The sequence below is a fragment of the Callionymus lyra genome, chromosome 4, assembly GCF_982586985.1.
Source record: "Callionymus lyra chromosome 4, fCalLyr1.hap1.1, whole genome shotgun sequence".
Taxonomy (NCBI): Eukaryota; Metazoa; Chordata; class Actinopteri; order Syngnathiformes; family Callionymidae; genus Callionymus; species Callionymus lyra.
The window spans coordinates 34,383,115-34,409,419 of NC_141821.1; the positions used below are offsets into that span (position 1 = coordinate 34,383,115).

The 26,305-nt window shown below is 37.6% G+C and overlaps 1 protein-coding gene across 3 annotated transcripts; it reads left to right on the plus strand.

Annotated features, from left to right (window-relative positions):
- Positions 1–1,256: 1,256 nt before the first annotated feature.
- On the plus strand, positions 1,257–25,998 carry rbm33a (RNA binding motif protein 33a). 3 transcript variants are annotated; one of them, XM_087789959.1, is made up of 19 exons: positions 1,257–1,451; positions 3,995–4,070; positions 4,340–4,388; positions 6,249–6,325; positions 6,591–6,831; positions 8,467–8,628; positions 8,950–9,112; positions 9,204–9,391; positions 10,577–10,898; positions 12,902–12,963; positions 15,438–15,567; positions 15,942–16,267; positions 16,991–17,257; positions 17,422–17,706; positions 18,221–18,919; positions 21,404–21,550; positions 22,660–22,872; positions 24,377–24,465; positions 24,588–25,998. In XM_087789959.1, the coding sequence occupies exons 1-19, from the start codon at positions 1,433–1,435 to the stop codon at positions 24,631–24,633; spliced, it is 3,561 nt and encodes a 1,186-aa protein (XP_087646085.1). In that variant the 5' UTR covers positions 1,257–1,432; the 3' UTR covers positions 24,634–25,998. The 3 variants fall into 3 exon arrangements, with proteins under 3 accessions (XP_087646085.1, XP_087646086.1, XP_087646087.1); XM_087789960.1 differs by having other exon boundaries at positions 15,942–16,261; XM_087789961.1 differs by having other exon boundaries at positions 15,942–16,252.
- The last annotated feature ends 307 nt before the right edge of the window (positions 25,999–26,305 follow it).

Below are 26,305 nucleotides of genomic sequence, written 5' to 3' on the forward strand. Positions count from 1 at the left end.
ATTTCTTCTGAAATCTCAAAGCTGATCCACTTGGTTGCCTCAGCATTGTGATATTGACCTTGTGGTGCTGAAAAAAATAGCTTCTTCCTCACAGTGCGAGCGAATAATACGCCAACACAATGAGGTCTCAGCTCACTGCTCACCTCTCTTTGGTGTCTTTGTGGGTCTTTGTTGATGTTTGTCAGCCGAGGAGGAATAGAGGGGGATGAATTCCACTGTAGTCTTGTGGTCAAAAATGTGACTTTAAGACCTTGAGAATTAAAAATACTTAAAACTCTACAAACATAAAAATACAACAATAGTTGCTTTTTTTTTTACATATTTGCTGTTGTGTATAAGTCTTTCATATTAAAAGGTGGCTGGCTGACTGCCACCTTACCACCTAGATCAGGGGTGGGAAATTCAAATTCTTCAAGGGCCACATTAAATTCTGTGAATGTTGTTAGGGGCCGTCAAGCAAAAAGTAAGACGAAAAAATCCCATTTTGAGGGATTAATATATACACAAAAAATTACACACAAAAAAGAGGGAAGTTTTATGTGAAAATGTTAATGAATAATAAATACAAAATACATGTGTTAATGCATTAGAACCATGTATACATGATCATACTTTCACATTACGAGGGCCGCATAAATACAGTCAAAGGGTCGCATGTGGCCCCCGGGCCGCACTTTGCCCAGGTCTGACCTAGATTGTAGTCACTCCATGTGGTTTAATTATTTTGCAAAAATGTCACCTGAATGTTTTTTCAAGTTTTTACAGATTAGTCTTGCTGAAAAAAAAATCCACCAAAACACCTGCAACGGCAAAGCTATGGTAGAAATAATTACACAAGTACTTCAAATGGGATTATTGTAGACGTATACTTATGCGTTGTTTACATATTGTGTATGTGTTTTTTTCTTTCAACTTTATAACTCTAGAGTTACATTTTAATTATATCTATTGTTCTTTTTTTGTATAAATAATGAACGTTTTGGTCAAGATTAAATGAAACAAAGTCTATTTTTCAATTGGTTAAATGAGTTAAGGAGTTATTTTCCTTCATTTGTTTTCCTCTGACTTTCCTTTTATTTTTAAATCAACATCACCACAAAAAACGTCTTTAACATATAAATTACATACATTTAAAAAAAATGCCCATCTAAAATTGGGAGAATAATCAAAAGGCCTCCGATGACGAAGTAGTCTGTATTTTGACTGCCACAAAGAGACCGGCGGAGGTGCGTTCACTGACCTCCCACCAGCGTCCTATTGCTGCTGCTGCAGCTCTGCCATGTTTTCGCTCTCGTCGTTAAAAGAAGTCGTAGCATAGAAAGCTCAATTTCCTTCTTCTCAGCAGCAATAAGTGTGATATCCACTTAAATGGCGATTTAAACATTCTGTCCGAATTTAGTGTTCTCTACAGACACTAAACAACCCGCGCATCATGTCTGCTAACGCTCAAGGTACGTCGATCTGTTTATGTCAAGTTAGCTTCGAAGCTAACTATGCTAACAGGGCTAGCCGACGTTAGCATCCGTATTGAGCAGCCTTACAATAGTAGTTGGTTATTATATGCATGTAATGGATAGTTAGCATATACGTCGATTTATACTGTAATATATTAATGCATATGTGATGTGTTTGGACGTCAATTATCGTCATAGTCAACATAACACTATAAGTCAGTATATTACGATCTGAGCTACGCTGAAAAATGAAGGACTATTTTTTTTTAAGACTTACACAATCTTCACATTAAAGCGAGCCGCACGTCGATGGCTTTACTTACTATCCACTCTTAGGCTTGATATTTGTATTTTCAAGCTGTTGTTGGAAGCATCTATGTTAACACGGCACGTTAGCATGCTAGGCTACTAGCTAGGCGATTGAGCGGCTCCAGGTTCTTCAGCCAAAATGTACCTTCTCCTCACAATAATGTAGCATATCCGTGTCAGAAGGAGTATGTGTACACATGTGGGCCATGATACGCTTTTTTGGGGTCATTTTAATCCATACGTAAGCGTTAGTATCCTGGTAAATAAACTACAGAGCCACACCTGTGTGTTTTGTTTGTGGCTCTTACTATTTCGTTTCTAAATGTAATGTATTATTCCTCACCAAATAATTGACTACATTCAACACAGTAACGCATCTTAAATGGTGTGTTGTAGTGTGCTATAACACATGTCTGCAAAACAGACCCTTAACATCTAAATAAAGTACCCCAAATTTTAAATTACCTGGCATGCATCCTACCAACACCATAGCATTTCATATCAGTTCATATCAGAATCAGATTAACAGTGCCTGAAGGAATATGTGTAAACAAAGCTCAACCTCGCAGAGTGAGATGCTGAAATGGTTGCTTTCAAGTGTTCTGAAGACAAAATAAACTGTTAGTCTAGTTCTAGTTCCTTCTGTAAGACCTTCTCGCTCGTTTCTCCTGAACTCTTATATCCTTGATCTTTGCTCCTCTGGTGCTACTAAAGACATTCTGGACATGCAGTTGTAGTTCAGGGTAACCTAGAAAAAGCAGTTTTGAAGAGCACTACACCACTGTTTGTATACCTAGAATCTTATAACTTGTCTTGCACATTACATGTATTAAAGCTTTACACTGCATTCAAATCTATATCTAAAAGCTAGAAGAAAATATTGCTATAACGATATGTCCCAACATTTTATTCCCGATAAGCTATCGATATCCAATATCACAGTATCGATATACAAAAAAGAACAAATTTAAATTTCAATAAAAAATTTGATTAATAAATCTGAATTTCACAAACTTTAGGGCGATCAATAATGAAACAATAATACATTTATCAAGTTTAGCTTAATCATAACACCTTTGACACTTTACTCACTTTTACATCGTGTTGATCACAGTTCAAATGATTAAAAAAATAACAACTTGAACTACGTATGTATATATTTAACTTTGAAATAACATTTTATTTTAATTAAAAGTTATTTTAAAGTTTATATTTTAATACTGTGTGTAGAAAAGACAATCATTGGATTTTTTTAAACAAAAATTGGCACTAAAATATTCAAAGCGTTTTTTCATTTGTGTAGTGCAATTAAACCTCTGGCCACTGGTTTTGTTGCCACTAGGCAACAGTCGTTATTTCCTCTGTGCTAAAGTAAACAAAAGTGGTGAAATGGCAACAATAACCGATAAAGAAAGGACTCCAACAACTTTTAGAGTTGATGTTTGGACAGACTGATAGATAAATAGATAAAACATTATTGATCCCTCTGGAGGTCTCTCTCAGGAAATTGTTTTTCCAATTAGCACACAGCAACACAGATGATGGATTCATAAAAATAAAAAATAAGAACAAGAACAAAATTTCCTTAAAAAGAAAGTGCAAGATAGTCTAAAGTTAAAGAACATAGATCGAAGAAAAATAACATTTTGATAAGTGCTTTCACATTTGATTAAAGAAAGTACATTCTCATTTATTTGTTGTAAAAACCAGAAAGTGATAATACATTGTTGTTCCTATACAGTAGTGTTGCAATATATCATATCGTCACACATGAATTGTGGTACGTATTGTTTCGCCAGATTCTTGCCAACACACTGCCCTATTAAAAACCTAAATGTACAGATGATTATGTAGTTTGCTTAAACATTATTTAAAGGGTGTGGCAATTGGCCTGCAACCCTTAAACACGACTCCTGTCATTTTGCCAGAATATGTGCAAACAGGTTTTTTTTTTAATGAAATGCAAAATGGTTGAGATAACAAAACTCAGTATGTCAGAAGTTTGTTAGGCCCATAACATTGCATGTTACGTTTCTTTTTGATAATTGTAATTTATTATTTTCACTAACAAGCTTTGTAAGATTTTGGTGGCTGTGTTTTTCATACTATTAGCAAACCTTTGCAGTGCCTCCACAAATTATTGTTTGGTGCCACAAGTGCCTTGGAAAAGAGTTTGCTTATGCCTATGTGATTTTTAAATTCTGATTGGACATCATTTTCTTTTGTTTCAGGTTTTGACTTTGACGAATATGACAAACCTGGCACTGAGCGGTTACGCAAGAGGAGAGGAGATGATGATTTGGGCAGGTAAATCATAGTGATTATTTCATTAGTAATGCTATGTACTGTATGTACATTATATACTATATGTTTTATTTATTCCTCTTGACCTTTAAAGTATATATTTTAGTGAGTATTGTTTTGATTGTTTAAGCGCTTTGTGACCCTGGTCTGGAAAAGCACTATATAAATACAAATTACTTACTTACTTGCATGATAAAATATTTTTGTATGTTCTTATCTTATATTTTTTTCATGCCATGCTGATCAAGTTCTTTCATTTTTATGATCAAAAGCGATCTGGAAGAGGATTTGTTGGAGGAGGATTGGCTGTCTGGTAAAAAGGTAAGCCAAATCCTTTTTTTTGTATAAATGCAACTTCCTGTCATCCTGGGAGAAGCGTCTTTCTCTTACCTTCCTTAAAACTCTTCACTGGCTTCCAGTTTCTTTCAGGATCAACTCTAAAATTCAGGTTCTTACTTTCCGAGCTATTCATGGTCAGGCTTTTCTGGAACTCCTGTTGTGTTATCAGTTTAACTTGCCCTTTAAAGTATATACTTTATTGAATATTGTTTAAGCGCTTTGTGACCCTGGCCTGGAAAAGCGCTATATAAATAAAAATTACTTGCTTACTTACTTACTGAAGGAGTTACAGTCTTGGTCAAAACAAATGGCTTGAAATATTGGTTTGTTTGACTCCTACTCAAACAACAAACTCCTGTAGGACTGTACTCACTCAATTTCTTTCTTGGATCTTGACTATTCTTACAACAAAGTCTACGTGGAAAATGTTTTTTAAAATCCTTACTCTCATAAAATTAGTCCAAAACTCAGAAGCCAGGCGTTAACTGGGTTAAACATTAAGGCAAGGTAAGGTAAAACTTTATTGATCCCTCAGGAGGTCTCCTTCGGGAAATCCTTTTTTTCCAATAGCCACAGAAAATAAAGCAATTTTTCATAAAAAATAAATAAAATAACATATGAACAAGAACAAAGAGAAATAAAGAGAAGAACAAGATACAATCTGAGATAAATCTAAAGTACTAGTTAACCCAAAATTCAAACTCCACTCATTTTCCACTCACCCTCATGTTGACTAAGGATTGGGATTAGTAAACGTTTTTGTTTTTAGAGTCATAGTAAAAAATGTACATCAATTTTAATGAAGTGACTAGCGCCCAGTGGATGAACATCCTCCAAAAAAAGCTTAAAAACATCCAAACCCAACCCTTAGTTTATATGTAGTCATGAGTGTGAGTACAAAATAAGTGAAGTTTGAATTTTTGGTGAAATATCACTTTAAACTACATCACATAAGTTCTTGCTTTACACATTATCTACCTGTTCAATTATAAAAGCAAAAATTTACAAATTTAAATCTAGTCTTAGTTATAGTTATAAAATGCAGACCACCTCAAAGCCAGCTCCCAGTAGTTTATCCAAAGTGGAGGCTGAAATCATGGGGTTCATTGGGCTTTTCCATCAGTGCACTTCGACTTTGGAGGAGTCTGAGTCAGCTAGAATGGACTCCCCTCGCAGTTTCTTTAATATCCCAATTAAAAACAAATTAGAAATGTATCCATCTGTCTACTTTTGAGTCTGTTGGCAATACTATTGTGTTGCTTCTTTTCTGTCTACTACTAGAGTGTGTAACAGTTTACTGGCTGGTTGAAATGACTTTTTTTATGTATCATGATTATGGTACTAATAATAATAATCAACTGGATGTGATTAGTCTATTGTTTTACTTTCACTACATGTTCTTTAAGAATTTTGAGTATTCATAACTCGCCTAACTAAAATTATGTGGTTTCATGCAGCAGACAATTTCTGCTGTAAACAGCAAGAGATATTGGATAAAGTAATGGGATTTTCTGGATGTAGCCGGATGGCTTGAGTTCTTATGCCATTTGACTTACCGCCATTGTCTATAGAGATTTGGAAACATTTCAACAAGGACATTATTGGAATTTCAGAAATGAACAGGGCTATCCACTAAGAGCAGGTGGCTCATCCACAGGAATATCTGCTCATGTGAACCAAGAGGAAGTGCAGTGGACAAAAAATAACTATTTGGACCTGCCCAGATTGCCTTCACCACATGGGAATAAAGCATCCTTTGGGAGGCTGCATCCGACTACTATATTGCTGCACAAATATATAGACAGGAAATTTAAAATAACTATTTTTCTTTTGTCTTTTTAGAATCCATCCGAAATGTCAGACGAGGAGCTGAACGACGACCTTCTTCAAAGTGATGATGAAGAACAACACGACACTTGGTAATTCAATAAACACGGGCAATTTGCAATTCAAGCTAGATAAATAATATTCAAAACACCATTTTACATAGTTGAGTATTGACCACTTACATTGTTGGCTTTGGTTTTCCTTTTGTATTTAAGTAGCAAGTTCAAAGTCATGAAAACAATAAATCCTCCTCCTTGACACCAGCGATCATCAAATTAGCAGTAACTGTACTATAATTACAAAACTGTTAATATATTTTGCTAACAACGCTTTGTTTCTTTTTCCCCTCCAAAACAGTGGTCAGGGTGCAAGTCTTAATGCCACCTACAGTTTGGGCACATCCTATGACCATCAGGAGAACTTGCAGGAAGCTAACTATACAGATGACGCAGTAGACCTGGGAGAAGAGGATGTAGAGGACGGCTACCAGCAAGAGGGGGAAGAGGAGTTCACGGGGGATTTAATTCAGGACCAGGATGGCTACCAGGATGAAGTGCTTGACATCGAAATCAATGAGCCCCTAGAAAGTGAATTTCCAGTGAGTTTTCTCCATTTGTCTACAAGCATGTCAAATACACCCACGCACACACACACTCATCCTTCCACACCACTGCCTATCTAACACTATTGTACCTAAAAAGATGGTGTCAGTTTTCTCTGTGAGGGGACAGTGAGGCTTGGCAATCTATTCATGTGAAGGAGATGTAGGTTGGTGATTTGTGGCAGGATGGGATTAGATTCATTATCACAGCCAGCTATTTTTTTCTATCTTGCTGACAAAGTTTGTGTTGACGGCTTGTTTGGTGTGTGCTAATCCTCTGCTGTCGTCTCTGTATCCAGTGCTATTGTGACCTTGGGTCCAAAATCTATTGGAGAGTAAGCGGTTGCTTTGTCTGCGGAAGATGTGCTGCCAATCGCCAGAGGTTAATGTGGGAAGCCTTTATCTTGCGCTTTGAATGAATCTGATAATGTCTCATGCAGGTGAAAAGATTATTGACCTTTTTAGGACACAGCATACAGTCTGAAAGATTGATGGCGAGTTTCACTATTGTTTCCTTTCTTCCGTCGCTGAGCCTGAGAGGATCAAAGATAAGACCTGATCCGTGTGCAAATGTCTGTTTTGGTCCATTAAGAAAGGGTCGATTGTGTTTGGCACATGACAGAGATATGTAAATCACCCCCCCCCTTCCCACAATTGACTGCAGGTTTGTCTTCGTATTCCTATTATGTGTAATAACAATTTACAAGGTCACTAAACTGCTTGGGCTTGACATTTTGCTGGCTATGGTATTCAGGCAGTTATATGTTGAACAGTTTAAAGGATTAAGCTGTAGCATTCCCTCTGGGCATCCTGTCCATCCATCTGATTAGCTGTTTCTTCTCCCTCTTCTGCATTGTTATGTGCTGCTGGTTGGCAGGCTAATGGAGCACAACTCCAAACACTGCTGTGTGACCTACAGTCTGACCTTATTTAGCTGGGAATTTTTTCTGTTTGAGGCATTCATGCAGACAGCATCAGAAACAGCCAACGAAATGGTGCAGCCGTTGCAATTGTTTACTGTACGTGATTTGTATTTGAGTCCAGTTGAAAAGGTTAGACCAAGTCTACGCTCGCAAGTAAGAAAAGCTGATTTGTCAACTCACAGTTTTGTGGGTTTTTTGTTTTTGCTTGGCATGAAAACAACAATTCACAATTCAGCCAATAACGCTGTGATTTGTGTGTAGACAGTCAATATTATTTTCGCCATCATTGAACCAGAGAGAAGTGTTTTTATCTATGCCTCCATTTCTGTAAATCATGTCAAACATTTACATCTCATTGAATTTCAAATGCTGTCAGGAATAGTAATGAAGCCTTCACGCCCACTGTTATGGTAATTTGCAATAAGTGGGGGGTTGGTGCCTCGCCAAAAATCCTTGCCATAACAGTTTAATATTTTTTATATTCAATAATTTCCCCAAAAATAACGCACATTTTTTTTGCTCCATGCCCTGCTGGTATTGTTGTCATACATTGTAGCATAAATTACTTATGGATCGATGTGTTTGCATGTTGACGTCACTCGTGTTTTGTGTATATTATCAGTCCTATGCAACCTTCTCAATGGCTTTGACCTAATGGTCGATAAAAGAGATCAATATAATCAATGCATCTCAATCTGATCTTTCAAAGGATGATCACAAGACTTCTTATCGTGATGGGCCACCAGATGAACATGGGGCGCAACAGTACGGAGCCCCTGAGGGTGGCAAGAATGAGTTGGGAGGAGGAGAGCAGCCAGCAGAACCAGAGGACAGCTTTGCTTCCAGCTCCCGGGTCTTTGACACGGATGAAGTAAGTGACTAGGAATTATTTACATCATTCCCTCTTTTAAATGTGAATATTATGTGATTAGTACTCATTCAGCAGGATTTTTTGTCTTATTGACGTATTACTTTTGTCTATTCTGTTTTGTATTGATAATAAAGCAATTTTTAACTTTTCATCAATATTTATGTTCTTGATTTTATTATCTTGATTTAATTTAATGTCAATTATTTATGTTAAAAACATATTTAACATATCTGGTTGATGCAACAAAAGCTCATCTTTCATCAACTCTTCTGTAAAAGTTTTCTTTCTGACAGTTGCTTATTTGTATTCATTCATTTAAAGCTTGACAATGAAGTTGTGCCTGACATAAAAGAGGAGTCTGAGGAAGAGGATGAGGAGGACGAAGATTCCTGTCGCAGTCGTTTCAAAACGGAGCGAAAGTACAGTGGTGTTGTGCGCATGGGAGCGGCAACAGACAAGAGAAGGGATATCCCTGAGACACTAGGTATGAAATGCATCATATGTTTACGGAATTAATAAGGTTACTGTTTCTTTTTCCCACATTAACTGTACATTTTATTTTCAAATCTCATCAGAACTATCCGAAAAAGCCCAGCAAGATCTAATGGATAATCGCCAGAATCGATTCGGAGGTCGGGGTCAAGGTTATGGCCGTGGTAGAAGGGGACGAGGGTTTCATCAAGGTTATCGAATGCCGAATGACTATAGAGGAGGATATCATGGGAGAATGCATGACCGTATCCACCCTCTGATGGGTTTACAGGTTAGTTATGTGTTCTTTCAAAGTGATTTTCACAGCCAAATATGTCATTTTGAAGTGTCCCTTATAGACACAAATATCTTTTTTATTCACTTAACAGTAAAATTGAAATAAAACATATTTTTGGCACCAGCCAATGAGACTTCAACACCAAGCACTGGCAAGAGATTTTTGTGTATGAATATCAAATTGTGAATACAAACTCCCTGCTACTTCAAAACATTTAAAGTTTAGCACAGGTTATTTGACTGTCATGCAGTTAGGCATGATTGGACCAAATTAATGTTGTTTTTCTAATGGTTTAACTACTCATGGACTGTCTGTTAAGCATTATAGCTGATCTGAAAACACAATGGTATCATTTTAGTATTGGTTGGAGGTTTGAAATGTGGTATTGGTGTTGTTTTTTGGGCAAATATGTAAGTCAAAGTAGTCAAGTTTGCACATTATATTTTAATCTCACTGATATCTTTATTATTTTATTCAACACTTGGTAGCAAAAACCTGTTACTTTAACTCCATCTATTCAACGTTAAAATATTTCTGTCACTATCTATGCAAATAAGTAGAAATCAAAACTATGAACCACACGATTTCTAAACTCAAACAGCAGTTCAAATTTCTTTATATGGTTAATTTTTATAAAACTAGTATGGAAATTAATCTTTAAAGTTTTGACTCTGACTGTGGCTCTGATTGTTCAGATATATGAGCATTCTCTCATTATGCAATTTAATTTTGACACTAAACCAAAATGCAAGCACCTAAATAATAAATGTAATATCGGAAAAACAAAATGCCAGTCAACAAGCATTAAGCTGCTGACTGCTGTTAATGAGCCTGCTCTTTTTTTGACAAGCTGCTAAATTCTCAGCCACCACCATGTTTATCTTGCTGCCTGTATTGATCAGCCAATTACTGTGGACTAATTTGCAAAGTCAAAACAATATTTGCAGAGTACTGTGGCAAACTGTTACGATGACCAAATAGTTGTATGTTGTGGTTCATATGGCAATTATATACCATTTAAAACGCATGTCTGTTTTGTAAATATTAAGATGTTCAGCTTAGGATGGAAAAAATATATTCTTGTCGGTTAATCAACAAAACACATTAAGAGGAATATGTCAATTCTCTTTAGCGTCTTGACAGCTTGATTTGATTTTCTCATTATCTCTTTCCAATTAGAAACATCCCTCCCGAATGGCTCATCTGCATCCGCCTCATCATCAGCAGCTTCAATCCCAGCAGCACCATATATCCCGGCCAAGAGGACCTTCTTCTTTCCAAGAGCTCGGGCACCCGCTGGCCCAGCAGCCCCTACAGCCACTCATTTCTCCGCGCATGTCTCACCGCTCGCCACCGCTGAGGCCAAAATTGGAAGGGTCACCAAGGATGATGAGCCCCCCTCCACCAAATTTCTCACATCACCATCCCCAGCAACCTCAACAACCAAAAAACATCCACATAAACCCCCACTTCAGAGGTCCAGCACCACCTCCTGTTCAAGGTGGGTTCAAACCAGGTTTACATCAACCATATTGATTTTCCATTTCATATTGAAATGGAGTCATATCAAACTACCATGGAGACCTTTATTAGAATTACCAGGTGATATCTGAACTGGTTTACATGCTTCAGTTCAGCATTATATTAGTTCATTATGACTACATCTTAGGAATAACTTACTTTTATTATACACCATCTCTACCTTTTTATTGGATGTTTAATTTTAAGAAAATGAGTGGACAATAGATTAAAGACACCCTTTAAATTCATACAGCTATTAAGTTTGTTATATTCCTAAATAACAGAAAAAACACAAATGTGTTTTCCCACTGAAAGCATAATATAATTGTTTTGCTACTTCCTTCTGTTTTTCTGCATTATCAAGGCCAGACTATTTTTTTTTGTCTCTAAGAAAAAGGTTAAAATTATATTCCGTTTTGTATTCTTCTATTGTCTCCAACATCCCCAAAGTCAATATAGTCAATATGTCTGAATTGGAGGGTAAATGGCATAGAAATAAAGGACTATTTAAAAGCAGGCAACCTTAAATCTGGTTCCACTTTGGCTATCAAACAACTGAGATTACTGCATGACGTACTGCATCCGTCTGCATGACGTAATTGTACAGGCTGTATGTCCTCTAAATATACTGAAAATTTCTGCTTGTAAAGCAAAATGTAATCTTGGAGCTGTAGACATGTGCCATGTTCGCCCACAGATGCATTTTCTATATTGGCACGTGATCTTGGATTGTCTTTTGAGGCAAAACTGTGCAATTGTGCTTGTCGCTCTTTGTGGAGTTGTGTTTAAGAATTGGGTCAAATATATTAGGTATTAAGATGGAGTAAAATGTTGTTGTTTTTTTACCCCTCTCTTGCCAAACCAATATAGTCCCTAGTTTAAGCTTCCAGCTTTTAAGCTTTACTAAAAAGAAAAGCTTTTAAATCCAATTTGTTTTTCAACTTAATATTCTAGTTTATATTTTAATAGTTGAGATTCAGAGGTAATTGTAACTGAACTTAATCATACAATTTTTGTCTTTCTCAGCATTTAGTATTATGTCTTGGAAATGTTCCGTTTGTATTTAGTTTTATTCAGTTTTTCATTTATTGTTCATTAAATTGCTCAATATTACAGTAAACGCACCACTCTCAACTGAATATGGAGTGCGCCTCACTTACACATCCTTTATTTTGATTACTAATTAAGATTTATGACTTGACGATTTCAGCATATTTCAAATACTGCTTTTCTTACTGAAAGGGTATTTTACTTGATTTATTTTACATTACATTTTACATCCTTCTATGCATCTTTCAAAACATGAAGTATAACCTTCTGATTAAGCTTAACAAGTTAACTTGTCCAGCCTTGTTCAAGCCGCACTAAACGTGTAAAAATGCAAGGCCTGTGCTAACTTTTCTTAACCGTCCAGAAAGGTGTCTGAATTTGTATGTGATTTTGTTGTTTGGCTGAATGACAAGTGAATAGCTCTCTTAGCTCCTAATGGGTTTATCCTCCTTTTCCGTCTGGCAGCATCACCATTTCATTCCCTGAGATGGGTTTATCTGGCCTGTCTGGAGTGCCAAGATTGAATTTTTTTCCAACAAAGGTTGTGTGTTTCGTGTATACACACTTGTGTGTATTAGGAAGGGCATTTGTGGGGGTTTTGTGCGAATTTCTCCAGAGAAGTTTCAGTGTTGGTGCTGATAAGATTGTGTGTGCTTTTCTTTTCAACCAATATTAGCCATTATTAAATGACATATAATGCATGGTAGTTCTTCTTAAATGTACTTGTTTTTTATTTATTTCTTGTTTCATAATGTATGTATTCTAATTTGATTATGATGTGATCTACTTATGATGAGGTTTGTTGTAACCACCCGCTCCTTTTCTCTCAACACCTTCTCTCTGCCTACTGCCCCTCATTTTCATTTCTTCGCCCATCCCCCTCCAAACCTTCTTCCGTTCGCTCCCATCCTTTCTCTGCCCCTCTCATTGCAGTGCCCTTGATGCCTCCTGCTCAGAGCCAGCCCAGACCTGCTGTGGGTCCTCAGAGGTTCCCTGTGAGTAGCAGCTGCTCCTCTCCCTCACTTTTGCCTCACTATCCCTTTACACATGGTTAGCGCCACATATTTGAAAGCAATATCATTACGGCAATTAGACCGTCTGACCTGTTCAAATACAATTTAGAAAATTCCGTACACAAGGATACAAGGTTCCGGCTGCACGACTGAAAATGTGTGATATGGGCTTTAGGCATCGACTTGAGAGGTCATGGTTGCTGTTATTGGCTTTCATGGTTTGACTAAGAATCCTTCCAGACAGCTCATAAATATCATAATGGAAGTGAGATGGCATGTGTACTTCAGCTTCACTTTTCTCAAAATCCATGTTGAGGAATATTTTCAGATGTCACAGCAATAGATTCCTAACAAAATTGTGGAGGGATTATATTTTTATAACTTGCATTCAAGGACACTAACGTTGCCGGCTAAATATTCTTTTTACTCATTAAAGGAAAGACAAAATACAGTTATAGATGGAGTCGTCATGAAGCCAATTGATTCTTTTAATGATCTATAAAATGAACAATTGTTACATATTGACTGAAACTAATGTCAAATGTAAATGGATCAAGTAAATGAAATCCAGGCATCAGGTGGCAGTGGAACAACAACGTTATCCTGCTGCAAAGTGTATTTTATGGAATTATGTAAATTGGCTTTTCAAAAAGGACTGCATCCAATCACACTCAGAATAGTACGGTAGCTGCCATAGCATTCACTGGAATCCACCTATGTTCCAAAATATTCACCTGTATAGTTATTCATTGTTCAGTTTTATAGCAATACAAATTATTATATATATATGTTATAGCCCTTTTTACCTCATCAGACCGTTAAGGTGGAGTCGGAATGGTATTAAGTCGCCCTGATTGATGAACTGCAGTTTTGGAATCCCCAGCTGTCAATCCCATTTAGACTTCTGTTGCCACGGAAACTATTCGAAAGGAAGTGACATCCCATTTAATAGTAGGCACCTTTATTACTCATTATCATACATTATCATACCATCAAATTTAATTGTTTAAAATGGGTAGCCAGGGGTGGGTCACTGGCTCTTTTTTATTACCAGATTTAAAATATTCATGCCTCTTTTGTAAAGAAATTTAACTATTTGATCTCCTATTAATGGGTTATAGGAAACACCTTGGCTTAATAGTTTGTGCTTAACCATGGCTATTTATAATGGGTAAATGGTTTCCTTTAGCAAAGTCAATCGATGACTTAAACAAGATAAATCTATATTATAACTATTATGTTAATGTTTCTGTATAATATGAAACGATTAAAGGATTCGTTGGTGATGAAAAGGAAAGCTGAGTATTTAAGGTTCTTGATAAACAAAGTGGCTAATATTCGATCCTATTCATTAATATTGGGGCCTGCAGTATGTTTAAAAATGTATATACAGCTTTTGTAAAGCTTATTGTGATGATATTTTACTGATCAAACACACCAATCGTATACACAATTGCAAATAAGCTATTTAAATTGTTATTCTTATGTCTTGTATGCTTTGACCTGCTGTCAAGATATATATTTGAATACTTTGATAATTATTTCAAGCTTTGGTATAAGAATCTTTCAGAAAGAAACTAACATTTGTCTTATCATTAATGGTTTTGATTATCATTCTCTTCTCTTTTTTTTTCCATCTTTTATTCCGTAATTGGGCACAGCTCTGAATCTGTGATCGAGTGATGGGCTGTTTTATCAAGGATTAGAGGTGTGAGGATGAACTGTATTATTTAAGACGTATTAAATGGACACCGAGCGCTTATTGTGAGAAACCTTGTCTATATGACCTTTCAGAACAGTATAATAGAAGCACCATTGTGATTCCTCTACTCTGTAAGCCTCTTTGATTAACTTTCTGTTAAGCAAGTTTTGGGACTCGGATCACTCCAGCACGTCTTTTTCTAAATACAGCCACGCAGCCGTAGACTAAAGAAGGATTAAAGCTTGATAGCATCTTAAGTAATTTACAATAGGTTCGTAGAGGCAAGAAGGACCAAGTGTTGAGTAGCAGGTAATTTTTGAACAAAGATGAATGTTAATGGAATAAAAGCGACGAGAATAAATAATTTCAAAGGGGGATTACAAGGTTTATATCTAGATTAATACACCTGATGGATGAAGAGAAGTGTGCAGTAGATGATTCAAAACATTGGTGAAGATACAATGTGGCAGGAACTATGCTCATTTAAAAAATGCTCATTTAATTATATTACTATTCCAAATTTAAAAAAAAGCCTCAACCAGCACAAGTCCTTTTTAAAAATGCATGCTGAAGGGTTTGGTTAAAATTGGCATACATATTGATATTTTCTTGTCAAGTTGCAGTGTATTTAATGAACCCAGCCTTCATTTAAGCACATTTTCTGCCCGAATTTTCAACCAATTCCCATTTTACATTTGTCTAATATGTTTGTAATTATTGAGTTACCGTTATTCATGAGGTTTTGTTTTTCCAGGGACTGGGAGACTTCCATCAGAACATGCCAGGTAATTTTAGTCAGCCCCAGCGGCTGCCCCATCACATGGAACCCTTTAGAAACCAGCCCCATCTCGGCCCGCAGGACAGAGAGGGCCTTTTTATTGGAGGTGAGTTCGAAGCCCAGCCTTGACAAACATTACAAAGCTTTCTTAGCATATTTAAGCTGATTCCACATCACCTCTGGCTGTTTACCTACAGGGTATGCTGCCAGCTTCTTGGAGCTGTTGTATTAGCGAGACTCATGTTAAATGCATGTGTGCGTGTTTGTGTGTATATATACATCTGAATGAGCTGTGGGTAAATTGCATTAAACATAAAATAATTTAGCATTTCCAGTATGGAAATGCATATCATGCCAGGTCACATTAATGAAGTGGATTATTGAATTTGCCCTGTATGACATGATTTATGTGCCACAAGAGCTGCTGATGAACTGAGAAATGATGACCGTTGAACATCTCCATTATTTTTGTGTACTCAGACCATCCCGATTCATCACTTTATCCTGGCCAGCACTTGTATGATCACCACAACAACATCCATCAGCAGCAACATCTCCCAGGCCAAGGGCCCATAGGCTTTGGACCTCCAGGACCGGGTTTTAATCAGCAGGGTCTGCCAGGAATGTTTGCAAGAGAACCACAGAGACCAAACCTTCCTCCTCATCAAAGTCATCAGGGTATAATGGGCTTGAATCAACAAGGTCAACCAAGGCCTTTCATGAGCCCTCGCCAACCCTTTGGCCAACAGGGGAATATTTTCCCTCCGTCTCAGGGTTCTTTTGGGATGCAGGTACGACATGTAAGAGTAAGTTATTTTACACCTCAAGTGTTTGCCACAATCTAAATGTTTTTCTAAAAAGTCCCGTAGATTTCAATAGCCTTGCCTCCGATTATTTAAATTCTATGAGAGAAAAATTTGTTTTTGTAAACACCTTCACATGAATAAATCAAAGCAGTTTTCATATTAACTGCAAAGTGCTCATGAAAAAATGTGCCATTACAATGAGACACAGACAAGAGCCCCCTCTAGTGGTGGTATTTTCAATTATTTGTGTCTCTTAACAAGAGCAAAAGTAAGTTGTTGATTTATATTTGTAGAGCGCTTAAGATGCTTGGACAATTCACACAGGTACATTTAAAAAAAAAAATCTTATTTATAAACTTTTACTTGTCAATTGAGCACAAATTAATTCAGATTAGAGAATATTTCAGTTAAAAATATGTTATTCTGTGTATGTCCAGACGGGTGGGAATTACGATGAGGTAGTGCAATGAGAACTTTTGCCTAGATTCCTGTTATCCTCTCATGACTATTGGCCTGTGTGTGTGTAAAGCTATGTTGCGTGTTTCTAGCGTGTTATCATTTTCTCCTACTGGTTGAGATGTTCTAATGATGTCTGGCCATATTTCATTTAGTATCGGTAATGTTTTATTGTCACCGAGTCCTAGAAAAGTGACTTTTATGTTTTGTTAAATGGTCATTTGTTTTGAAAGTGGTCCCTATTGACTTTTTCCTTTACATCTTTAGCCCATGATGCATGGCCCACCAGGACCCCAACTTCTCCATCAAGACTCCATGCAATCCCATCCATCCATGCAACACGAGCAACATCAACAGCATCACAGACAGGAGATGCCCCATCACCATCAACAGCTTAATCATAATGAGCCTCATCCTGCGATGCATCATGGACAGAATCCCTTCGATCAACAGCAGACACATAGTAGCCTGAGGCAGATTTCTCCCCGCCCACAGAACCTCCAGCAGCGCAACATGTCCAAAAGGCAAAGGATGGTAAGTGATTATCATATTGGCTTATGGAGATGGACAGGAAGTCTGTATTAACTTGTCATATTACAGTTAAAAAGAACATGGACGTAATGCATAGTCGGGTTAATTGTTGTGTTTGAAAATGTAGTTGAGGAGAAGATGTTCATGGTAATATTTTCATTTGCTAGAGCACACCTGTATCCAAGCAAATGCATCCTCAGCGCAACAGCAACCTACGGGAGCTCCCTGTAGCACCTGACAACACCAACAACGGCAGCTCCCGCCCCACTGCCACCAATGTGAGGCCTGTTTCCAAGGCAACGCAAGGAATGCATCAGAACACGCGCCTAGCACCTGGTGGTGGCAGAGAACACGCCACAGTTTTTGCCAAGACAGCTTCACAGCCTGAGGGAGCAGGAAGGATCGTGATAAAGAGCGAATTCCCAACTCCCCCAGTATGCGTGATAAAACAGGTCAGCTGGGATTTAGACGAATAGACTTGATTTTATACTTTTATTGAAATGTTTGGCTCTGTTTAAATATTTTGTTTTTTGGATGCAACTGATTATGGCACCAACATTTACACACAATCAAAAAAGAAATCGCAAATTTGATGCAAATTAAATGCCATTATGTCGTCTTTATTTTTTTTTCTATTGGATATATAAGAAATCCAAATTTCAAAGAAATGTTTTTTCATAAAGTTTGATCTCATTTCTTTCTAAATGTGGTAATCTGTTCATTTAATTATATGATCAAAAACAGTTTGAACCTAATTTAGTAAGTAGTGCTGTAATCCCATCATAATGTAATCCAGTGAAAAAAGTAATGCCATTATTGATCATTTAGATTTTTAGTTGATTTTCAGACAATTCTATAACAATAACTATATAACTATAGTATAGTGCACCATTTGTAATTGGCTTTCTGTTAGTTCAAAGTGCACAATGGTTGATGTATTTATTTTAAATGTTTTTACTGACCCAGGACCCTGACGAGGATGAAGAGACACGACAATACCGCTTGAAGATCGAGGAGCAGAAGCGACTAAGAGAAGAGATCCTGAAGAAGAAAGAGATGAGACGGCAAATTCAGGCTGGGGTCCGGAAGAAAGAGTTGTTGGAAAGGATGAACTCTCAATCAAACGCCGCAACACAAAGCCCAGCTCAAATCATGCCTCAACATAACCTGCCCACATCACATCCTGGACCAGAACCACCACAGCAGCACAACCAAAGGCCGCAATTCCAGACGCAACAACAGAGACAATTTCCTCAAAGAGCACAGCAACCATTCAACCAATTGCCAGATAATTCTATCCTAGGGAATCCCTTTCCTCCCAATGGTGCTGCTCAGTTAAATATGCCACCTCCTTATATGAAGGTCCGCCAGGAGGTTCAGCCACAACAAACTCCCAGACCAAGTCCTCAACAATTGCTGAGTCAACAAAATCAACAACAGCAAAGAAGAAACGTCAGTGCTCTTCTGAGTCCAAACAAACTGAATAACCAGCCACAGTTGACTAATATTCCCCAAAGGAACACTCTTTTGAGTCCTGCAGGAGTTGCAACACAGACCCAAGAACTTAAACCTGGAGCTAAAAGAACTGTCATGCAGCGAGTGAAGGTTCCGAACGAGGCTCAGCCAATTCCACAGAAAATCAGAGTGGTCAAACTTTCAGCAGGCGTGAGTATATGATTTGTTTCAACATGACACTTGATATGTCGCGTCCAACATTTATTTGATGCCCTACATCTAATTTCTACCACAAGGGATCCAGACACCAAACAAATTGGCTTTAAAGGTCAATTATTGCCCCTAGACTGTCCATTTTGTAATCTCAGATCTGTCTAACCTATAGGTTTGACAAGATGTTATCCATGTGTGTTATTTTAGCAAAATTGATCTGTTAAGACTTTCAAAGGTTCAGTTTGGGGAACTGATATTAAAGCTTCAATGTCCTAATGCTCGTTTTACCCTTAAACTCTATGCTTTAGACGTTAAAGAGCACTTTGACATTTATTTCCAAAGTTGGAGACGTCCTGTCATTGTACTTAAAGGTTGAAGTCCTCTTCTAAGGACAGATGTGTTTTCTACTGACAGAAACGAGTTTCTATACTACTGTTCTCATTCCAAACTCGTATATAATTACTTCTTTTGTCCATGGTGGAAAGATTCTAAAGATGAATGTGTACAGCTGCAGCTTGAGTCGAAGAGCAGAGCGCCCTAACAAAAGTATTTATCTGAAGGGTGATTTAATCAAAATGATGAACTAATGCTGTATTTCTTAAACATTGAAACCAATATCATGCAGCTTTTTGAACGTCGTGCCTAGACATGACCATTGTTTGATATGCCTTGAGGTGTTCTGGCCGGGTAAACTAACTGGGTGTCAGTGTTTTACACTGGTGTGACGTCTGACCAAATGGTTCTTGTTAGGATTTTGGCTTAAAAGTTTTCTACCAGATCTCTGCCTTCTTATGTTGATTCCAAAAACTTCATACTGCAGTTATAATTGCCCATTAATCTTCATTAAAAGGCACAGAGGCTGCATGTTAAACATCCATCCTCGTCACTGGTAAGGCATGTTGACGAGTGTCATTTAGAATAAGCAGCTTTCCCGCTTCTTCCCTAAGGATCCAGCTCAAATCACAGTGGGGCTGCTGATGAAGATAACTGTGTGTCAGGGCATGAATGAAACCTGTGCATAGCTATCTGATTTGCGGCCGCTTGAAAAGTAGAGGGAGAGAGACACGGAAACTGCTGAGGTCTGTTGCGCGGTGAAAAGCAGATTCCCTGGATGCCCGTCCACATTGTTCTTCTGTCATCAACGGTATCTTGACAATGTTATCTCCTCTCTGTTCTGTCTCTCTCTCCGTTATCCCTCAGGTATTTTTCCCATCAAAGCAGCTCTCAGGTGTGAGGCAACAAAAGAATGCCAATCTAAGGCCCTTGTAATTAATCTTCCTTGGTTTAGAACAAGCCGTATAATACCTGTGTAAGAAAGTTGCCACTTTTGAGGATTTGGATTTAAATAGCTTAGGCGGAGAGATAAGAGGGAAATTATATTTTCATCAGGGATAATAGAAAGCAACACAAGACACAAAAGCCAGCGCGGAGGAGGGCGCTGTACGGGGGAGGGGTACACATCGAGCTGCCGTCGCTTCGCTGTGAAGCAGCTTAGCACTTGATGGCTGCAAACGGGAGCTGTGATTTCTATAGGAGGGATTAATCCATTTACTCTCAACGGGACGGGTCGGAGATATCGTCTCTTTTCTTCTCCTGTATTGATCTGCCACATCTCTCTGTAGAGTCTGGCAAGCGACGACCTTCAATTCCTCCCCATATGTCACCGTAGTTGAGCTGTGACTCTATTTGATAATGAGCCCATCACCTTGTTGGCTTGATCTTTATTCTGCAAAATATCTCTGAAAGGGCTTCGGCTGGAGAGGCAGCACTTTATTTTTTTTTCTTTACGCTCTCTCTTGTGTGTCAACATGTCACTTCTGAATGTTTTATCTGTATTTATTTAAAACATTGTTGTCAACATTTTAAGGTGGAATTGAATTATCTTTGTTACAAGACTCACTTTATTTGCCCTCGCTTGCCGATATGCATACATCTTACTCAATTAGACTTTCCTAGATTAGTCGTCATTTATTTACTTTGGTTTATTTAAAATGTACTTCTAATTAATGAACTTGTATGTTTAAATGTTTCTCTTAGTGAGTATGAAGAATTATTGAATTTCAGATTATGTTGTCATGGTAGTACTGTGGTCCCAACATTTTTTGCACCTTGGACTGGATTAATATCAGTATTATATTCTCAAGCTAACGTTTGGATAAAATGCATGAAATGGTTGACTGAAATGATAGTCTTACTTCAAATGATAGAACTTCAGAAAGAGCAAGTGCCGTATTAAAAAGACACTTTTAAAATGGTAATTATCATACATATGCATATAAATATACAGGATTTCATTATGATGAATGAGATCTCTAAATCTTCTCAGTGGCGAAGCACCTCTGAAAAAAGTAATTAAATTAAGGTTTGATCACACTTTAAGGAAGGGATTGATGATCTGACAAACTTAAGTGACATAATAGAACCTTTTTCCATGCGAGTTTTAAAGTTAGTAATTTCTGTCTCTCTCTTATTCTCATCCAGGCTGATTCTGCAGGTGTAACATCCCAGTCAGTCACAAGTTCAGCAAATACAGTCAACCAGGGTGTTCAGAGGACGGTCACCATGATGGGTCAGCAGGATCCGGCAGGAGGACCACAGGGAGGACATGGGACCCTGCCACAGAACCGAGTATGCCTTCATTTTTACCACAGCAACCTCTACACTTTTTTGCAACTTAAATATCTATTTCGGAATCAATGTGAACAATGAATAAAATGTGATTTCCCCCATAATTGTCTTTTAAAAGACCATTAAGAAAAAATCTTGAGCTCTCCAAAAGTCCAATGTAGGATTTCTGTGATTTCATTTGGAACAATGTGAATTTAAAATTGGTTTTCATGGTTCCTTTTTATAAGAAATCTGCTTCTTATTTTCAACCGCAGCTCAAAATGTATCTTTTCAACCTTAAATGACCTCGTCGTTTGACATGTTTTTGATGAACTTTATCATTTTATTAACAGGCTTTAATTTAAAAGAGAGATGATATAAGGTCATTAATGAATGTTAAATTCTGTTTGCCTCTACTTTATTCTTGTGATTGAACAACCCCCCACAACATATGTTGATTTTGGCCCCAAGCTCCTTCTCTCCACGCCTTTCTTTCTTTCACTACCCTCCCCTGTTTTATTAATTGGTTGACATGATGGAACATCTGCACAGATGAGAGGTCCACTTGCCCCGGCAAGAGTTTTTTTTAGATGTTGCACATTTATTTTTCTTTCTCATGGAGCCTTCTAAGAGTAGTGAGTAGATACACATGTAGCTTTGGAGCTGCAGTCCAAGTGGAGGAGTTGCAACAAGATGACGGAGTTGTAACACGGGGAGGCTACACTGGGTCCCCCTGGCCTCTCAGCATACCTGTCACTACGACGCTGCTGTCGCACTCCCCATATTCACTGATGCTGAGAGAGTAAGGCAGCCACCATGACGCCTGCTTGGCTTCTCTCCCTTTATGATCTGAGACACGCATGCGGCACACACACGCCAACATGCACTTCCACCATCTCCTGCTCCCCCCCCTCCTCAGAAATATACCTATCAAACTCTTGCTGGTATAAAGATATGCTGCTGCACGTGTTTCATGTTCTGACGTTCGTGTTCTATGCTGAAATATGATAAGTCAATCTCGGTGCCGAAGAGAAATGTTTGCTCACAAGCAGCACAGAGTCTACAATCCCTAATAAAATGTCGGAGAAGCTGGATTTACCTTCTTCTGATTGACTCTGATGATGTTGCAGGTCGTTGTTTCGGGACGTGGCAGGGGTAGAGGTGGAGGTCAGAGGGGTCGTGGAAGAGGCATCACCGCCACACCACATCAAACTGGGCATGAGAACAAAGGAGGGAATCAGACCCCAGCAACCGGACTACGATCGGTCAGCATCCAGGGCCTCTCTTTATCCATAACTGATAATCAACTGAGGACTCTGTTGAGATCAGTCGGCCCAATAGAGGTACGTAGCAACTGCTTCCTGCCACAGATTTTGACCCACATCCACACAGCATGAAAGCCAAATAATTTAATTTATGTCAAAGGTAATATTTTGGTATTGTTCATCTCTATAGTCTATAGATCCAGGGTCTGCGACCTGCGGAGTTTTCTAAAATAAGTCATATAATTTTACTTTATTTTGTTCCAAAAAAAAAAGTAAAATTTGTGCAGACCTAAAAAAAAGGATACCTGGTAAACTACAATTTCTTTTAGCCTACATAGAAAATATTTTATATTTTTCAGCAGGTCAGTCGGTTACAGACATTTACATTATCATAAATAATGTTAAGTTTGATAGCAAATCATTTTATTTTTATTGTCCTATTATTTAGTTTTCTCCATTACCCAAAATTATTTTAATGATGATGATGATGATGATGATACAATTCTTATGATGTACATTAATGTATATAACCTTTCAGAGTCACATAGTGCTTTACATAAAAAAAGAGTGGATAACAAAGTTGAGTCAGTTCATCATGAAAATGTATGTTCATTTTAATGTAGCGACTGGAGCTCAGATAAAGAGCTCCAGTTGCTGATCATACATTTTCATCTTAAACTCTAAAAAGGAACAGATTACAGCCTTAGATGACAGGAGAGTGAGAAGAAAATGAGTGAAGTTTTATGGGTGAACTTCATGTTGTTTATAGTTTGTTTGTATATAACATAGAGGAAAACGAAGTAAGTGAACATTATACGGCATTATATTTAATTTAAAAGTTCAAAAAAGTTTTTTTTTCCTGTAGGAAATGGGTCCAAATGGCTCTTTGAGTGGTAAAGGTTTGCGACCCCTGGTATAGATGCATTCAATTGTAATGAATCTAATTAAATGAAAAAAAGAAAGTACAATGTAATTCCGAACAGAAAGAAGTGCAGGTGAAAAAGAGCATCGTTACAACCGTGCTACATTTATCAAACGTTTATTAAATCCCCAAAGTAATGATCTCTATATTCCTGAGATGGACAGACAAAGACATGATTTTCTGTAACCCTGGGAAAAAAAATGTTTTGTGTTTCAGGCCATTTTCCTTTTTCTAACACATGTTCAGATATATTTTTAGTGTCATGGTTATAGTCAGTCAGTCTGCAGAATATGGGTCACATCAACTTAAATAACTAAGTTATAAGAGTCATGCTTGCAAATGTATTAACTTTAAGAAAAATGAACGTGTGCACCATAATGTTATGTATTTGACACTTGCTCAGGTTCATCTTGTTAAATTATTTTACGCTGTTTAGATTTTTCTTGACATATTCATAATCTGAACTCATTCTTTAAAATAATGGAATGTAAAAGTAGGAAATGCAGGTAGAAAATGAAGCCTGAGTCTGTTATGTTGTCACTAATCTAATACTGCCCCCTACTGGAGTCATTTGGTAAATAGGAAAACCATCCTCTCGCTCTCCTTGTTCCCTCTCTCACTCTCCTCCCTTAACTAATGTCTGTGGTTATCGATTTACAGATGTGTAAAATGATTCCGCAGCAGAGGAAAGCAATAGCCACCTTCGTCAATCCCCAGCATGCAGTCAATTTTCAGACGAGCTTCCACAGGTAATCAATACTTATTTCAATGTAATATACATGATAATTAAGTCATTAGTGTGCCTTCGATCCTCATTCCCCATAGTGAGATGGAGTTTCAGCCTTTCTGTAATATTCCTATTATCACACAGGCGCATGATCGATTTGTCCCACATTGACGTTTCTCTGATTAACTGATGAGGAGCTCCGTGAAGTTGGGAATCGCCGTGTGAAGACTCGTCTCTTCGAAACGGTGCGGGCTCCCACTCAACATCGTCATGGAAACGGAGCTTGCCCTGGGACTACTCAAACAATGGACACAGCTTTGTGAATTAGAGGCATGTTGGCTTTATTATACAGCTTCTTGTAAAATGTGTAAATGTGTTACTACTAAGTTAGAAGGTTGTGTTTGTGAATAAACTGGAGAGTGCTAAGAGCTCATCGCGGGATAATGGTTGCTCTCCTCTTGAGTTGCGCTCAGTGCCCCCAACTACCTAGGTTTTTAAACTTTATATCACCTGGGATTCTAGTGATAAGTCGTCCTGTAGATGGCAGCATCGTATCACTATTTGAATTGGATTTCGCGTCATTTTAGCCAAGATAGTTTCTGGACAAATGGCACCACCTAGTGCTGAGGAATATAATTTCCCTTAATTCCATGTGACTTTCCGTTTATAAAGTGATGACCTAGAGATGCGGAGTTTCTGCTTTCATTGTAAATTGTTCAGTTTGTCGTTATGGTTAGTTTTGAAATCTTAACTGTCTTTTTAATTCGTATTAGTTTAGCTAATTTGTACATTTACAATGTAAAGTGAACATGTAAATGTTGTTTCATTTGTAGCATTTGAAGATGGTTGAGGGTTTTTCATATTTATTTTTTATTTCAAGCTTTTATAATTACCTCTCAGATTATTAAGAGATGACATCTAACCACATGGACTGATGGTTCTTTCATTTCTTGAGCTCGTTGTATCTAAAGGTAGAAACCTCTATTGTTTCCAACACAGGCGCCTTGATAATAAAACGTTAGTATTCACCCTTCAAATGAAATGATTAGCAGCCATTTTTTTTCCCTCAAGTTAAATGTTGAATAGATGACAAGGACCCGTTGTTTACCCCAGGAATGTCACTGTTGACTTGTTTTAGTTTAAAGAAGTGCTGCAAAAGCATCTGGAATACAATAGGGCGTTCCCGTAAAGTAAATAATTCCACGTGTTTGTCTTGACGGGTGCAAAGTGATCTATATACAATATTCAGATGTCAACGGGCATCTATGACAGAATCTCGAGGGTTGCAACCATTGTCCACTTAGTCGTTTACTTAAGACCTCAACTTGTTCTCCACCACTGTCGTTACAAATGATGCTATGTAAAGGTGTTGTTGTCCGGACATTCAAAGATGTGTATCTTATCACGAGCTAAAGTCAATAATAATTGAAACTCTTTTTTTTTTTTGTTAAAGAAGTTTCAAAAAGAATCAGACTTGAGGTAAAGCAAACAAAAAAAAATAAAAACATGGCCAATATACCGTGAACAAGCGAGTATTTGAAGCCGGTTGAAGTCACTTCCTGGTGGTTGTGTGTGATATGTTAACGGGGCTTTTAAAAGCATTTTAGTGAAATCTAAGGAAGGTTTCATCAAACTAGACACGGTTCTTCATACAGATAAAGGGAAATGCCACTTTAAATTAAAGTTGAAAGGTATTTTTTGGGGTGAAACTCCTTCTGGTGATGCCATGTTAATGCACGATTGCTAAATAGTGAAGTACAGGTGTACACAGGTGTGACTGGTTGTTTGTCTACATCAATGTTTTATTTAATGTTCTCTTTATTTGTATCTTTTTCTAAAGATTTAGACGACAGATTAAAATG